Source organism: Ochotona curzoniae, unplaced genomic scaffold, assembly GCF_017591425.1.
Source record: "Ochotona curzoniae isolate NIBS_2020 unplaced genomic scaffold, NIBS_Ocur_1.0 contig_1, whole genome shotgun sequence".
NCBI classification, from domain to species: domain Eukaryota; kingdom Metazoa; phylum Chordata; class Mammalia; order Lagomorpha; family Ochotonidae; genus Ochotona; species Ochotona curzoniae.
The window spans coordinates 35,650,626-35,666,334 of record NW_024464918.1 but is presented as its reverse complement, the minus strand read 5'-3'; the positions used below and the strand labels follow the sequence as shown (position 1 = coordinate 35,666,334).

General features: G+C 56.2%; 1 protein-coding gene across 1 annotated transcript; it reads left to right on the top strand.

Moving 5' to 3' along the window:
• The first annotated feature begins 8,017 nt into the window (after positions 1-8,017).
• On the top strand, positions 8,018-13,978 carry IRF1 (interferon regulatory factor 1). Its single transcript, XM_040971483.1, has 10 exons — positions 8,018-8,209; positions 9,088-9,179; positions 10,223-10,322; positions 10,820-10,996; positions 11,100-11,149; positions 11,239-11,371; positions 11,515-11,625; positions 12,088-12,137; positions 12,802-12,937; positions 13,517-13,978. Exons 2-10 carry the CDS (start codon positions 9,093-9,095, stop codon positions 13,639-13,641), a joined length of 969 nt encoding a protein of 322 aa, XP_040827417.1. The 5' UTR covers positions 8,018-8,209; positions 9,088-9,092; the 3' UTR covers positions 13,642-13,978.
• The last annotated feature ends 1,731 nt before the right edge of the window (positions 13,979-15,709 follow it).

Genomic DNA, 15,709 nt, shown 5'->3' with positions numbered 1-15,709 from the left:
CAAGGAGAGCGCCCTCCATCCCCCTGCTCTGGCTCTGTTCCCTCTGGGTTCCCAGTCTCTCTGTGGGCTCTAAGGGGCCACACCTGGAAAAAGGACAGGGTGTGAAGGCAGCAGAGATCTCCCCTACCCCACCCCAGGGAACAACCATAATGCTGCTCAGGGAAGCCTTCCCAATGGGGGCAAAAGGGGGTGTCCATGGGGTTTGGTGTAAACTGCCTTACAGCTAAGACCACAAGCTGCTGAGGCCAGCAGACTCCACCATCCATCTATCCATCTGTCTGTCCATTCCTGCCACACTCGGGTAAATTGTATGGGCTGTGATCCTGGCTTGGACTCTGGACTCCAAGAGTACCACTTGGATGGGACAGCCAGCCAGCATCACAGCCCTGGGTCACAAGCGAAGGAAGGAACAGACAATGACCATTAGCTGTGTTTGCTGGGGTCCTCCCCACAAGGGCACCCCACTGCTCTGAGCCTTAATCCCTGGAGGCGGGATTCCCAGGCTGAGTCACCAGAGACACAGGAGCTCTTGCAGCATCTGGAGTTTCCCTGGCCCCCTCCCAGGCACCCTGAGCCTGGGCTGCAGGACGCCAGGGCAGCTTTGTCCCGCGGGCTGGACTGTCTGCCTGTCCTGCCTGTCCTGCCACAAGCCCCCAACTCTTCAAAGGAACTGAGGGTGCTGATGCACTTGACTGATGTCCCTGCAAGAGCTTGGGGTAGGGTGAGGAGTGTCCAGGGCTACCACTGTCCACCTTGACCTCAGGTCCTACATGCCAGGGATAGTACTGGACTCGGCAACCTCAACCCCAAATCCAAAGGCTCCCCTGGCTCCCATCCAGCTTCAGCCCACAGTCCCCTTTTCCTATTCCCCCCCCCCCCCCAGGCCCCAGACAAGGGAAGGGAAAGAAGTGGCCAACCCTTGGGCCTACATTCCTTTGTGATGACCACAGGCTACTTGCTGTCCAACCATCCCATCTCACAGTTTTCAGGAACCCACAGGAGAACCCAGCCCCAGAGGCCCTGGGGCCTCTCCCACAGATGGGGGTCTCCCAGGGGTGCAGCAGGGTGTCCTTGCAGCCACCAGAGAAGCCTGTGATTGGTGCCATTCCTTCACTCGCTGACTCAACCAGTCCTGTAGCCCTTGATTTGGGACCGCAGGACTCAGCAGGTGGACCAGATGGGCGCCCCCAGTTGCGTGGGGAAACTCCCCTCATATGTAAGCAGAAAAGTACCCAAAGAGACCATTCCAGCGAGAAGCACGTTTATTCATCACGCGAGGACAACGTGACAGGATGCAACAGTGGACAGCACAGCTGGGGACATTCCTTACATTCTGTGTGTGTACCTGCTCCTAGCGCCCACTTTCCCTATGTACACCCCCAAATGCCCACGTGTTCAATTCCCACCCCGCGTATAAACATCCTTCCCGGGAGGGCCCCCGGGGCAGGTGCCTTCACGTGGGGGCTTTTCCGGGGCCGGTTTTCCCCCGGTTCCCGCTGGAACTTCCAGGGGAGCTGCTGGCCGTTGCCCTGGACGCACGCCCATACCCCGCCGTCTCGGGCTGCACAGACCTCAGCGCTCCCGGCGCAGTTCCCGGAAACTCCTCGATTTCCCTGAGGCCTCAGCAATTGCAAGAAATCGAAACCCACGCCCCGCCCCCTCCGGCGCGGCCACGCGGGACTGGGTGCGGGGCCCAGGGCCTGGGTGTTCGTCAGCCGCTCGCACCGCGCCTCACATGGCGGGAGCTCGGCAAGTTTCTGCCCGGGTCGAGGATCGCTGCGCCCGGGCGAAGGCTGTTGAATACAGGGTGCCCCTCTGCGCGTCTACTGTGTGCAGCCAAACCCTGAACGAGGGGAGGAGGAAGAGGAGGGAAGCGCGCGGTGTTAGCAAAGAGCTTGGCCTCCGCTCCCCCGCGCGTCGCTATTTCCATCCTGCGGTGGGGGACGCGGGAATGCCCAGAGACGTTGAGCAACTCGTCCGAGGCCACACAACCTCATTTAAGCTGGTTGCAAAGACCAGCCGGGCGGGGACGCAGAAGGAAGTGCCTAGACCGCGGGGCAGGTGCGCCACCTGGCCCGGGCGCGGCAGCCAACCTAGCTCGGGGTAGGGAGGGCGGGGACGGTCCCTGGCAGCCACCTGCGCGGCGCTGCAGGGAGACTTGGCGGTTTCCCCGCCCTTTCCAGGAAGCCAGCCACCCCGGAGCAGCCGTTCACCTCGACTGCTTCCTCCCCTCCAAGTATTGGCCAGGCCAAGAGGTGGCAGTTGGCTCCAAGGGCCTGCGCCCCCTCCACTCTCGGGGCCACAACCGCGCAAAGTGCGGGGGGCGGGCAACCTTCTGGAGGAGGGGTTCCCAGCAGGGCGCTAGGGTGTGTGTGTAAAGAGGACTGCCACCACCCCCGACGACGGCCTCGCTAAGGCCCTGCGGCCCCAGGGGGTGAACCGGCTCCGGAGGCCGCTTTCCTCCCAACGCTGTGTTTATAAGAAATGAAACTCCGCCCGGGCACCCGCTCAGCCCACGCGGTCACCCCGCCTCCGGCGGGGAGTTCCGGAGCGGCGGACGCGGGAGGAGCTTCTGAGCCCCCGAGACGCCTCGGGACCCCGGGCGCTCCCTGCCCCTGCGCGCGTCAGGCCTTGTGCTGCGTCACGGTGGGTTTTCACCGAGGCTCTCCGCGCGGGGCGGGGGGCCAGGTCTTCCACCCCAGCGCAACCCCGAGTTGACCTGGAGCCGCGGCATGACTCCCACGGGCGTGCTGAACGCGTCCTGTCCCCGGCCGAGCCCCGCATGGATAGGCTGGGGACGCCTGGATTTCATCCTCTGGTTTTTGTGTGAGATGTCATTTTGTGCCTGAGATGTCTTCTCCGCATGCCACAGTTGGAGACTCACTTGTCTTCATCTCAGATTTGCCGTGAAAGTGGAAAGTTGGGCTACCTGCGGGCGGTACTGCCCCGCACAGTGCCTGACTCTGGGTAGCAGATCTCCCAGTGACAAAACAAATCTCACTCCAGCTCTCCCGGACCCCGCCTCCCCCAACCCCGGGTTTTCCCTAAAGCTAACTTCTATAAGTTGTGTAATTTTTGTTAGCTGTTTCCCTCCCAACCCCCTCCCGACTCCACCCCAACCTCTGTCTTAAAAAGTTTAAGAGGAAGACCCAGAAAGAGAGTCCTCATCAGCTGGTCCACTTCCCAAACGCTGACAATGGCCAGGGTTAGGTCAGACCAGAATAGGAGCTGCAAGCTCAACTCAGGCTCCCACGTGGCTGGCAAGGACCCAGGAACTTGAGCCACTACCATTACCTCCTCGAATCTGCCTTGGCCAACAATGCCAAGCACTCCAAGGCAGGCAGAGGTCAGTGACTTCATCTCCAAATTAAATGCCCCGCCCCACTCTGATTTCCTTCTTTTTTTAAAGGTTTATTTTACTTGAAAGAGTTAGAGAGAGAGGACCTGGGTCAATGGCCTAGTGGCTGGTTCATCACCTTGCAGACACTGGGATACCATATGGGCACTGGTTCATGTCCTGGCTGTTCCCACCACTTCCCATCCAGCTCCCTGCTTGTGGCCTGGGAAAGCAGTCTAGGATGTCCCAAAGCCTTGGGACCCTGCACCTGAGTGCGGGACTCGGAAGAAGCTCCTGGTTCCTAGCTTTGGATCAACTCAGCTCTAGCCATTGTGGCCATTTAGGGAGTGAACCAGTGGACAGAAGATCTTTCTATATTGCCTTCTCTCTGTATATCTCCCTTCCTAATGAAAATATGTAAATCTTAAAAAAAAAATTGTGGAGAGAGAGGGAGAGACAGAGAGTTGATGGTAGGTGGTGGGTGAGTGGGTGCTGTCTTCTACCACCTGGTTCACTCACCAAATGGCAAAAATGGCTGGAACTGAGATGCTCTGAAGCCGGAAGCCTGGCATTCCTTCTGGGTCTTCTTTGTGGGTGCAGGGCCTCAAGGCTTTGGCCCATCCTCTGCTACTTTCCCAGATAATAGCATGGAGCTGGATGGGAAGTGGTGGAGCCCATATGGGATGCCAGTAACCTGTTATGCCATGGTGCTGCCTGCTCCCCTCCTCATTCCTGAGCACATTTCCTATGCCATGCCCACGTCTGTCAGCAGGGAATTTGGCCACAAGTGTCCGTGTGGGAGACAAGTGAGAATCCTGGGAAAGGAAGAGCATCAGACTCCCGGCAGACATTTGACAAGGATTTCCTGAGTGTCTCCCTGGGTGCCAGCTGCCCTGTCTGGGAGAGCCTGCACTGTACCATCACTTTAAAGTGATCTGTGTGTGCGCATGGTGTGTGTGTGAGTGTGTAAGACACAGAGAGAGGCAGAGAGATGATCTTGCCCCCAGCATCCTCACTGCTGAAGTTACCTCCCAGCAGGCCTTACCGGCAAGTCAGCCCCAAGAGTCGAGCCTATGGTGGAGACACAGCAATGGGCTGATCACCCAGAGCTGTGGATGGAAGGTGTACTGAGAGTGGGACAGGAGTGAGGCTGGAAGGTGGGGGTGCCGCCCGGGGTGAGGAGCCTGCACGGCCTCTCACAGAAAATGCAGACTTTGCTCCCCAGCAGGTGATAAGGGAAAGGACAGCAGGGGCCAGTGACAGGCTCAGGTAGGGGAATGGCCAGCTGGACGCTTGGTGGAGATGAGGCATTTGCTGTGGGCCCTGCAGAGGAGACAGACGGATGTGGATGTGTGTGCAGGAGCCGGGGACAGGAAGTGGGACCAGGAGAGAAAGAAGAGTGTGTTAGTAAGAATGCTGGGAGACAGGGAGGAGGAGGCGGGTGAGCTCGGAGCGGAAACGCAGGGGGCAGCCTGCACTGCCGCTGACACTGCTTTGGACACTGTTTGCTGTCTGCAGGAGTTGGGTGCTGTACCCAGCTTGGGCTTGTGAAAGGACAGAGTTACAGACATGATTGTAGGCAGAATGGGCTGCTGTGTGTGAGTCATGAATTGAACAGCTTCCACTCTACAAAAATACGAGTGAGAATTACCTGTGGGTTTTGTTAACATGGTGGCGGGGGCAGGAAGCATACAAAATAATGAGGGAAAATTTTTAAAATCCCTAATTGGTTAGCATCAGAATATTCCAAAGCAGAGGGGACTACCTGATTATGCAGACTCAGGTGGTATCTGTTTGCTTCCTTAACATTTTGGCTTGATTATAGACTATCTAGCATGAGTGACTCCATTTTGGTGTTGAGGCCCAAGGACGGGAGCGCAGCACAGAACGATGGCCGCCTGAGTCGAACGGTTTTGTTTGACATTCTTCATGACAGTGGACTTAGGCAGACATTATTTCTCTGATGAGAAATGGAGCCCAGGAGTGGATGGTAACTCACCTAGGATTACATAGCAAGAGATAAAGCACAGCACAAAGCCAGGTTTTCTGACTTTGAACTGGGTTCTCTTTTCATGCCCTTCTAGTTACCCCCCAAGAGTAGAAGAGCTGTCTGTGAGATAGAAGGCCTGGCTGCAGCGTGTGGAGGGGGCATGCAGACGGCTCTGGTAGACCTCACGTTAGGGAGAACACTGGCGTCTGTGTGCACAAGCCCTGCCAGCCTGGCCTCCCTGGGGAGGCCAGACAGAGGGGGAGGCTGCCATAGTAGCCACCCTGTGGTCCTGGAATGTGACATGGGAGCTTAAAGCAGGGAAGGCAGAGCTACATGGAAGAGGAGGTGGAGGATGCAAAAGACTTGGCCAGGCAGGAAGCCAGGATTAGAAAAGGGAAAGTTGGGGGACAGAGGGGTCCTGGGCAGCTAGGCAGAGAGAAAAAGAAAGACAGACTCTGTGAACAGGGTTGCGGGAAGATGCCTGACAGGCCATGGGAGTCACCTGCCAGGAAGCAGGGCATGGCTGGAGGTGGAGAAGATGAATACTTTGTGTCAGTGAGCAATGAGTGCAGGCCAGGTGTGCTAGCTCAGCATCGCAGGCGGTGTGCCTGAGGCAGATGTTGAGGCAGGAGGCACCAAGTAAAACCCTCGGGCACTTGACCAGGCTTTTCACTTTATTTTCACTGCTTGGGTAGAGCAACCCACATCATGATAGGCAGATTTCCAGACTTGCTTACGAATCCCTAAGGCTACAAGAGAGCAAGAAAAGCCAAAGAACACTTTCCAAGACGTAAAGAATAGTTTCATCCTAACACTGGGGAATTTCTCCTGAGCCAAAAAGTTATTGGTGTGCATGGACATTTAGCTAGCAGTGGTGTCTGTATTATGAAAAATCGGAAATAACCTAAATGTCCTGCAACAGGGGATTAATTGGGTAAATTTTCATTTAGTGTTAATGATAGAATAATATGTGCCCATGATAAATGATACTGCAGGCATGCATTTCATGACGGGGACAGCTGCCTTGTCCATCGTCACGTCTGAACACGTGTGGCTTTGAATGAAAGTTTGCGTTTTATGCATTGTGTGCAGTCTCCTGCTACCTTCACAGGGCCACTGTTGTCATTTTCACAGGCCACCAGAGACACTAACTTCCTCTCCCTAATCTCACTCTGAATTTTTTTAGCACCCGTCAGGTTCTCGGCAATGGGACAGGACGTGAATTCCATGAGTCAAGAAGTCGCTTGTTTTCTATTCTTCTGGCTCAGGAGAACTTGGCTTTAGTCAGATTCTCATTCCTACGTACGTGAGGCACCGCTAACTCCCCTTGCCCCTTTTAGGGCCTCGGTGCCTTCCAATTAGCTTAGCACCCCACTGGGCCCCTCTGGCTCCCCGTAGCTCCTGACATAATACCGTCTGTACTTACAGTTCTAGCCTCCTGGGAACCAACAATGTGATTCTGGGGTACAGAATCAGATGAACCCTTCTCTGGCCTCTGTGGCAGAGAGGTCAGTAGAGTAGCTGACAGATGGAATGCACTACCAAAAGGTCTATTTTTAAACAGCATGGTGGCCAGAGGGCGTGGCCTCAGAGGGGAGAGTCGGGGTGAGGGGAGCGACACACCTGGAAGGGCACTAGCTTTACTTCTGAGTCAGCAGGTGGAGGAAGTTGCCTGCTGGGCCAGAGTTCTGGATGGAAAATGCTGGCCTGGCCCAGTCTCTGGGAGGGCAAGGTGGAGTCAGGTAGGGGGAGCGGGGGTTGTGGAGGAGAGCAAGGTCTAAGCTTCAGGTGCTGAAGTTGTGGCCTGGACCTAGATCCATCCCTCCATCTATCCCAAGCCAGCTCCTTATCGGTCATTCCGACTAGTGGCTCAGAAACACCTGGGAAACCATTCGCTCCCCACTCCGCCCCACCCACCCCAGCGCCCTAGCCTCTCAGAGCTCTGTCTGCCACGCACTCCCCACCTGACCCGGCGCGGGGAGAAGTACCCGGTCACTGTTAGGACCAGCAGAGCCCTTGACAGTCAGGCAGCACCTGTGGCGCGAGCAAGACAGGCGGCGTTATAAGTATCACGTCTCCCGCGTCCCAGCGACCCAAGTCATGCTGCACGGGAGGGTGGGCTTTCCTCTTTCCGCGTTCTTAACTTCCCCAGAGCAGGTGTGTGTAGGGGGACAGGGGTAGGGGTAGGTGTAGGTGCGAAACCCTCTTGATATTCCATGAGCCAGGTAGTTCTTGGGGACTCAGTCTCGTCTCCGCAGCGGAGGCCGGCAGGGTCGGTCTACACCTGGGTCACCCTCACCTGGGCGGGTGTCACCATTCCGCTCCCCACTCCCCGAAAGCAGAGGTGAAAAGGTGGCTTCGGCAGCTGGCAGGTCGTGAGGGTGCAGGAGGGGGTGAGTGGCCTCGGGCGGGGGCGGGGAAGCGGCGTCCGGCCTCCCTGCTGCCCGGCCAGGGGCGGGGTGGGAGGCGCGGGGCGGGCCAGCGGTCGCTGCGGGGCGCGGCGCCCGGCCGGAGGGGTGGGGAGGAGCAGCCGCCCTGTACTTCCCCTTCGCCGCTAGCTTTACAACAGCCTGATTTCCCCGAAATGATGAAGCTGCGTCGGCCAATGGGCGCCCGCGCGGCCCGGGAGGAAGGCGGGGCCCGGCCTGGGCTGGGGGAATCCCGCTAAGTGTTTAGATTGCTCTGCGGCGCCGCTGCCCTGGCAGAACGCGCCACTCCTTCGTCCAGGCAGGACGTGCGCTTGAGCTCAGCCGAGCGAGACCAGCCGTGGCCAGCGGCTCTGGGACTCGGGCATCCTCCGCCCTTCTCTCCGCCGCTCCCGCACCCGCGTCCTGCGAGCCTCGCACAGCCACCTCTCCCGGCCGACTGCTCCCGCTGCAGAGGTGAGCACGCCTTCGCGGCGGGGAACTGTGGCGCGAAGCCCACGGGCACGGGGCAACCAGGAAGCTCGGGCCGAAACCCTCCGACCCCGAGCGGCGCGGTTGCAGCCGCGGGCGCGGGAGGGCGCCCGAGGAGCTGCAAACAGTGGCGCGGGCGGGTGGGAGGGCGGGCCGCGCGGCGTGGACCGCCCAGCGGCCGCTTTCGCAGATCCGAGTGCGCGGGGCCGCCGGGGCGTCCGGGTGGTCCGATTCTCCTGCCGCGTGCATCCACGCGCGCCTTGCCGGGGACGCAAGTGGCGACCCCGGTTGCGTTCCCAGCGTCCCAGGGTTTGGGCTCACCTAGTTGGTGCCAGGGTCTGCCTGACTGCCCCAAACGGACAGCTCGAGGGGGCTGCGACCTGCGGAGGGTGGGGGTCGCTGCAGGAGGAAGAGCCACAGCTGTTACTTGGGCTACTTCTCTGCAGGAGGGGAGACCGGTCCAGAAGGGTTCTGTCCCCAGCTCAAGAGTGGTGGGCACGGTGGCCTGTGGGTGCCCATTAGGGAAGGTGCACAACTGCTGGCCACAGCCCAGGTCTGAGGAATTAATAATGACACCCAAAGAAAAGAAGCCATTCCCTTCCCAAAAGGTTGGGATTTTTGAAAGGAAACTTTTGAACATGAATCCTGAAACCTGTCTCCTCCCAAGACTGCCTGGGAGGGGTGGGGAAAGGGGCCAGGCAGTCAAGAAGGGCTGGAGGCAGCCTTGTTGGCCCCCCAGGTCCTTTCCCCCACGCTGGGGAACTTGGTTCCTGAGTGTGGGTGGGCAGGGGAGGTGGGGTAGGGCAGTGCCCAGGGACTGCTCAACAGACTCCAAGCAGGACCTTCCCATCTTCTCTTTGCAGGCAACATGCCCATCCCTCGGATGCGCATGAGACCATGGCTAGAGATGCAGATTAATTCCAACCAGATCCCCGGGCTGATCTGGATTAATAAAGTGAGTGCTACTTGTGTGTGTTTTTTTGTTTTTCTCCTGCCACCGTATTCTTTAGCAGAGCATAGCGGCAATGTAGTTCCAAAAGGGGAAGTGACAAGGGGGCAGGCAGATGTGTTTCCCATTGGGTCTTGCCATGTGAGGCCCATCTGAGCCGCCCCACTTGGCTCACTCTTGCCTTTCTCCCTTTCTGGGTGGGAATGTGTGGAACCCACCTAAAGGCACCAGCAGCAAGACTCCTCTAGTCTCTGGGGTGCTCCTCCCCTCCCCTGGTCGAGGGGATTCCTACAAAGATACATAGCCAGCCCTCTCCAGAACTCTTCCAACCCAGGTGGGAAGGCACTAGCTCTGCAGAAGACCTGGGAACTAATCTCATACTGAGCTGCTTTGGCCCAGGAAACCTATAGAGGGCACACTTGGGGGCAGAGTTGAGCCAGGAATCTAAATAACAAAAATAGCATTCATCTTTGCTGTCAGAGTGTTCAGGTGTCATTGAACCCTTACAACAGTTTCTGTCAGGTGGATCCCATTAGTACCACTTTTTCAGGGCAGGGAACTGAGAAGGCATTGACAGACAGCTAACATGATCACTTTTTTAAAAAGCTCAAATCAGAACAGTCGTAAAGAAACCCATACCAGTAACCCCCAGTAGTAACAGTGAGACCTCAGTCTTCATCTAAGATGTATTTTCTCTGACCGTGAGCTGCACAGGCAGTGTCCAAGGTCACACAGGTGGACAGCCCCTGAATCTGGTTCAGGGATGGTTCCTTTGGAGTGTGCACAGAGTAGGTTCTTTCTATGCTGTGCTGCCAAGCCAGGGACGGGCGTCGGAGCTTTGGAGCCAGTGTTGCAGGGATGCAGCAGGGTAGGAGCTAGGGAGGACAGAGCTCCAGTCCCCTGAGGAGCCGGAGGCCCCCCACTCCCTGACCCCCAGCCACATGTGTGGGGGTGGGGGGACTGGGAGAGGAAGTCAGTCTTTCCTCGGGCCTGGGGAGCTCTGGGCTGCTGGGAGCTGACACGGCCTTGTTTGTGTGTGTGTCCTTCAGGAGGAGATGATCTTCCAGATCCCGTGGAAGCACGCGGCCAAGCACGGCTGGGACATCAACAAGGATGCCTGCCTGTTCCGGAGCTGGGCCATTCATACAGGTGAAGAGAGGAGGGTGCCCTGGGGCTCCTGATGGCGGCCCAGAGCAGGGGGTAGACTTGGGGAGCTTGTGTCTACACTGAAAGTTCTCCCTGGCCAAAAGAAGCTGTGAGAAGAAGGTGGGAGCCCAGGTAGTGAAGGACACTCCCACCTACCTTTCTCTTGGTGTGGCTCAGGGTCCCTGGCCCCAGGTCCATGTGGTTAGCCACTCTTATTTCTGGTTTTGCTAACCCTCTGGTCCATAATAAGAAAGACATGGCCTGGTACACAGAGAACACACTTTCAGTGACATGTGAACTCTAGTGCTCCAGGCAGGACCTCTAACATAAACCTCTCAGATATATCTGGGTCAAGCTCGTGCCTAGCACCTACAGATGGTGTCACCCAGCAATCCCTGCTGGTGTGACCACGGCAGGCCCGTGGCCACCTGACAACTCAGGAGTACTTCCTCCTCCCCACACATGGCCCTGACGACCCTCCTCCCTCTGCTGCTCTCTAGGCCGATACAAGGCAGGAGAAAAGGAACCGGATCCCAAGACGTGGAAGGCCAACTTTCGCTGTGCCATGAACTCCCTACCGGACATAGAGGAAGTGAAGGACCAGAGCAGGAACAAGGGCAGCTCGGCCGTGAGGGTGTACCGGATGCTGCCACCTCTCACCAGGAACCAGAGGAAAGGTAGCCAAGAGCTCTGGCTTTGGGGAGGGGAGGGAGGAAGGAAGCAGGTCAGCTGGGGCTAGTATGCTTCAGCCAAGGCTGACAGCCTGTTTGCGCCCCACAGAGCGAAAGTCCAAGTCTAGCCGAGACGCCAAGGGCAAGGCCAAGAGGAAGGTGAGTGTATGGCTAAGCAGATGGGCCTTTGGTCCCTGGAGGGTCACAGTGAGCAGTGGAAGAACCTCTGCTGCTTTGTCCCTTAGCAGTCCTGTGGAGATTCCAGCCCGGACACCTTCTCTGATGGACTCAGCAGCTCCACCATGCCTGATGACCACAGCGGCTACACTGCTCAAGGCTACATGGGGCAGGACTCGGAAGTGGAGCAGGCCCTCACTCCAGGTGAGGTGGGCCGCGTCTGGTGGGAGGCCCTGCAGGGCGGTGGGTGGCTCCTGTCCTTGGAGGTGGGAGACATCATGCTGGCGGCTCCAGCCTTTCGGAGCAGGCTGCCTGGTCTTGACCCTGTGGCTTCTGCCAATCCCCAGCACTGTCGCCATGTGGTTTCCACCCCTGGCCAATCCCTGCGGACATCATGCCAGATAGCACCAGTGAACTGTACAACCTCCAGGTCTCTCCCATGCCCTCTACCTCTGAAGGTGAGTGGCCCTGACCTGGGAAGGGCTTTGTGAGGGAGAAAAAAGTTCAGGGACCCAGCTAAGGGAGCTGCCCACTGCCAGCCCCTGTGGGGGTGAGGCAAGGTCCTGGGCCTTGAGGAGGGCTGGTCAGGGTGGGCTGAAGGCCAGTGGTGGGGTGGTGAGAAGAGGGAATGTGACCTGGGCCTGGGCCTGCTATTTGGTCAGAGGTTGCTTCTCACGCTTCTCCTGCAGCCCAGTGTTGGAGGTTGAGGAAGGAAGTGAGGGGGTGGGAAGAGGCGTGGTCTCAGAGTTTGGGAGGCTGAGTCACCAGGCCATGTCCTGTTCTGGAATCTCCAGGGCAGGCATATGTCCACTGGGAGACCAGGGAGGGAGCGAGGAAGATAGAGCGAAGGGGCGGTGGGAGCTGGTGAGGCTAGAACCGCAGGGACTCCAGCCCTCTTCTCTGGTCTTCCTCATTCACAGCTGCAACAGATGAGGATGAAGGAGGGACGTTAACCGAGGACATTATGAAGGTAAAGGCCCTTGCGTGCTGGGCACTTTTGAGGCAGCTGCCGCCCTCGCCTGGCTGCTTGCATGGTCCAAACAAGTGTCTCGTGTGCATGGCCGGGGACCATGCAAGCTCCGTGCTGGTGGGAGAGCTACACAGGCAGTAAGGGCAGGTGGAAAGCGGGTTTAGGTCTTGGCTGGTTCCGAGTCAGCTGCTGTCAGTGTCAGGTCCCTGGCCTGTGTCCTCCGCCCCAGCACACCCCAGCCCTGCTGGTTTGGGAATGCACATCAGGTTTCAATAATCAGCCTTCGGGCTGGGTAATTTTTTTTTTTTTTTCCAGCAAACTGTCCTCCTGTGTTTTTGTTGTTGTTTTTGTTTTTTTCCTGCTTCAGCTTTAAAAGCGCACATAAGATTTTGTAGCAGTTGCACCCTGGCCCTTCTACTCCTTCCTCAGCACAGAAAATTGAGACACGTGCATAGTTCCTTATCTCTGGTTTTGCTAGTTATTTTTCTTGACCTGTTATGCTAACCCTTGCTTTATGCAACACTCCCAGCTGGTGTGTCCTTACAGAGTTGGGAGGGAGGGTAGCTGTGGCAGAAGGAGGGCAATGCATCAGGGGCCAGAGCAGCGTGTCAGGGTGACTCCGCACTGGAAGGCATCTGATGATTTCTTGCTCCTGTGCCCCCAGATGTTGGAACAGTCGGAGTGGCAGCAGACAAGCGTGGATGGCAAGGGCTACCTGCTTAATGAGCCTGGGATCCCGGCTACTGGTTTCTATGGAGACTTTAGCTGCAAGGAGGAGCCAGAAGTTGACAGCCCTGGAGGTGAGAAGCTCCTGGATCTCTTAACGCACCTTAGAGAAGAGAGAACTTTGTTGAGTAGGAGTGGGGGAAGGCAAGTGGAAGGTTTGGGGTTAGCGAACATCCCTTCTGACTTCATCTGGGGACATACAGCCTGTAGATCACTGCTTCCACTCCTAAGATTTGCTCAGACGCCAGTTTGTGTCCCCACGGCTCCATTTCCCATCCAGCTCCCTGCTTGTGGCCTGCGAAAGCAGTGGAGGATAGCCCAAAACTTTGGGGCCCTGCACTGCTTGGGAGACCTGGAGGAAGCTCCGGGCTCCTAGTTTCAGATCAGCTCAGCTCCAGCCATTGTGGCCACTTGGGGAGTGAATCAGCAGATAGAAGACCTTTCTCTCTTCCTCTTCTTTTCTTTGTAGATCTTTCCAATAAAATAATAATACTAATAATAAATCTTTAAAACAAAGTTTTTCTAAAAAAGATTTGCCCAGAGATGTGCTTACTGCTGTAGTGTGCATAGTAAAGACTGTTGGCGGGCAGGTGAAGGTGAGGGCAGCACACTCTCCTCTCCCATCCTTACACAGTGTCCTTCTCACCTTCTAGGGGACATTGGTCTGAGCCTACAACGTGTATTCACGGATCTGAAGAACATGGACAGCAGTTGGCTGGACAACCTGTCTTCCTCAGTCAGGTTGCCCTCCATCCAGGCTATTCCTTGTGCACCATAGCGGACACCCCTGGATGAGCAGGACTTGGTGGCTGCAGTGTGGAGCAGCTGGACTCCTGGATGGCCCCACTGTGGAGTGGGGGTTGGGGCCCCCCTCTTCGGGTCGGTGGCTTCTCAGGGCCTGGCAGGCTCATCTCGAAGGGACAAGCTCACCCTGCTTCCTGGGAAGATGGGTTCTGAGACTGATGCATTGTGTGAAGGGCTTGGACGGGAGTACTCCTCTAGGTCCTCTCTCTGAGTCCAGCTGCCTGGAGAGGGTCTTGCTGTCACTAAACTGGCCCGAGGGGAAACAGACAAGTGACCTCAGAATAGTACCTACCCCCGGGGCTGGCTCTGCACTAAGAGGTGATTGCACTAAGTGAATTCTATTCCCAAAGGACTGCCTCCCTTCCCAGCTGAGCCCTGGGGACTGCTCCAAAGCCAGTGAAATGTGAAGCAAAGAAGGGACCCGTGGCATGGTGCTCCCTCAGCCCTGCTCCCTGCTATGGCTGAGGGGCTTGGGAAAAAAATATGGCACTTTCTCTGTGGCCCTGGCCTCGTTTCTGCTCAAAGGTGGACACTACCGTATGCTCCAAGCTCCTGGCCTTTGCATTTATTTATATAGTGCCTTGTCTGGTGCCCAGTACACCCCCTTGGGCCCTGGGAGGGAAGTGGGGAGCACCTCGGTGTGACATTACAAATTGGAAATGCCATCTAACCACTAAGTCTTGTGTGACTGCATATGAATATATGTGTAAATATGTACATTTTTTTTCTTTTATAAAAGGCTAATTGTTTATGAGGGGCATGGTCTTTTTTCTTAGAAATTGTAGATGATTTTACTTTTATGGAAGTGTTCAGATGGATTCATGGTTGGCTTTCTGCCTGACCTTGACTCTGGAGTAAACTCAGGCACGGGTTCCTTGTTAAAAAACCCTTTAATATTCACCGAGAAAGTGACAGGAGCTGCTGGGTGGTGGTACCGTTCCCTTGGTCTTGGCTTCCTAGCTTTGTCTAATGAGTTGATTTCTAGGCTCCTGGGTCTACGGAGTGTTAGGTTTTCACTTCTGAGGAATGTCATAATTTCTGTGTCCTACTGAACATGGTAACTTTTTTCTACTCCAAAAAGTTTATAAAGTTAGTGCACACATTCTAAGGTGATGGGAACAGACACCAGCCACTAAGGGCCACTGGGCTGGGCATTCTTTGCTGTCCGATTTTTAGAGTGGTAGGAATGTTCTTTGCACTGATGCACGCAGTAGACTGTGGCACCAGTCACATGTGACGCCTGGGCACTGGAGAGGAAGCCTGTGCAATGGAAGAAACTGAGTTTTTAATTAGGATTAAAACATCCATAAGTGGCTAGGGGCAACCATTTTGGACAGTATGAGTAGATTGTGGATTGGGGGCAGATCTGAAGAGGAGGGGCTTAAGTGGCTGGCTAGAGGGCACTGAGGGTAAAGGGTTGGGGCTGTTTACTTGGCAATTAAGAGACTTTTACTGTGTTAGCAGTCAACAATAACCCTATTGTAAGATACTATGCACAGATGCCTTAGGAACACCTTGACCTTAAATGAAGCACTTTTTTTTTTTAACCTCACATGACTCAGAAGGGGATATATCTGATCAGAACAGTTTCCCAAGACCACAGTTTAGGAACTGAGACATAGGACAATACTTCTTTAAGATAGGTATGTTGTGGGCAGGAATGCCTGAGGGTGGTAGGTGTGCCTAAGGACTTATCCAGTCTACCTTCCTAGTCTGGTGCATAAACAGTGCCCAGAGGAGCTGGCTGGCACCCCCAGCACAACCTAGGGAAGGTGTGGTATTGCCCAGGGTAGGATATGCCTCTGTTCCCAGTCCCAGAAGCCTCATGGACTGTGACTTTCTCCTAGGCTGTTGCTCTGCAAGGTGTGTGGGCCCCTGCATAGGGGGAGAAGGCAGGGTGAGAAAATGATGAGAAACGGGAATCAGCATGTTCTGGGCCAAGTTCAGAAAGTACTGATCCCTGGTGTTGGAAATGCTGTGTGAGGCAAGAGGGCGCCTGCTTGGGTGGGTGACCTGTGTATGGGTACTGGGATAGGCCCAAT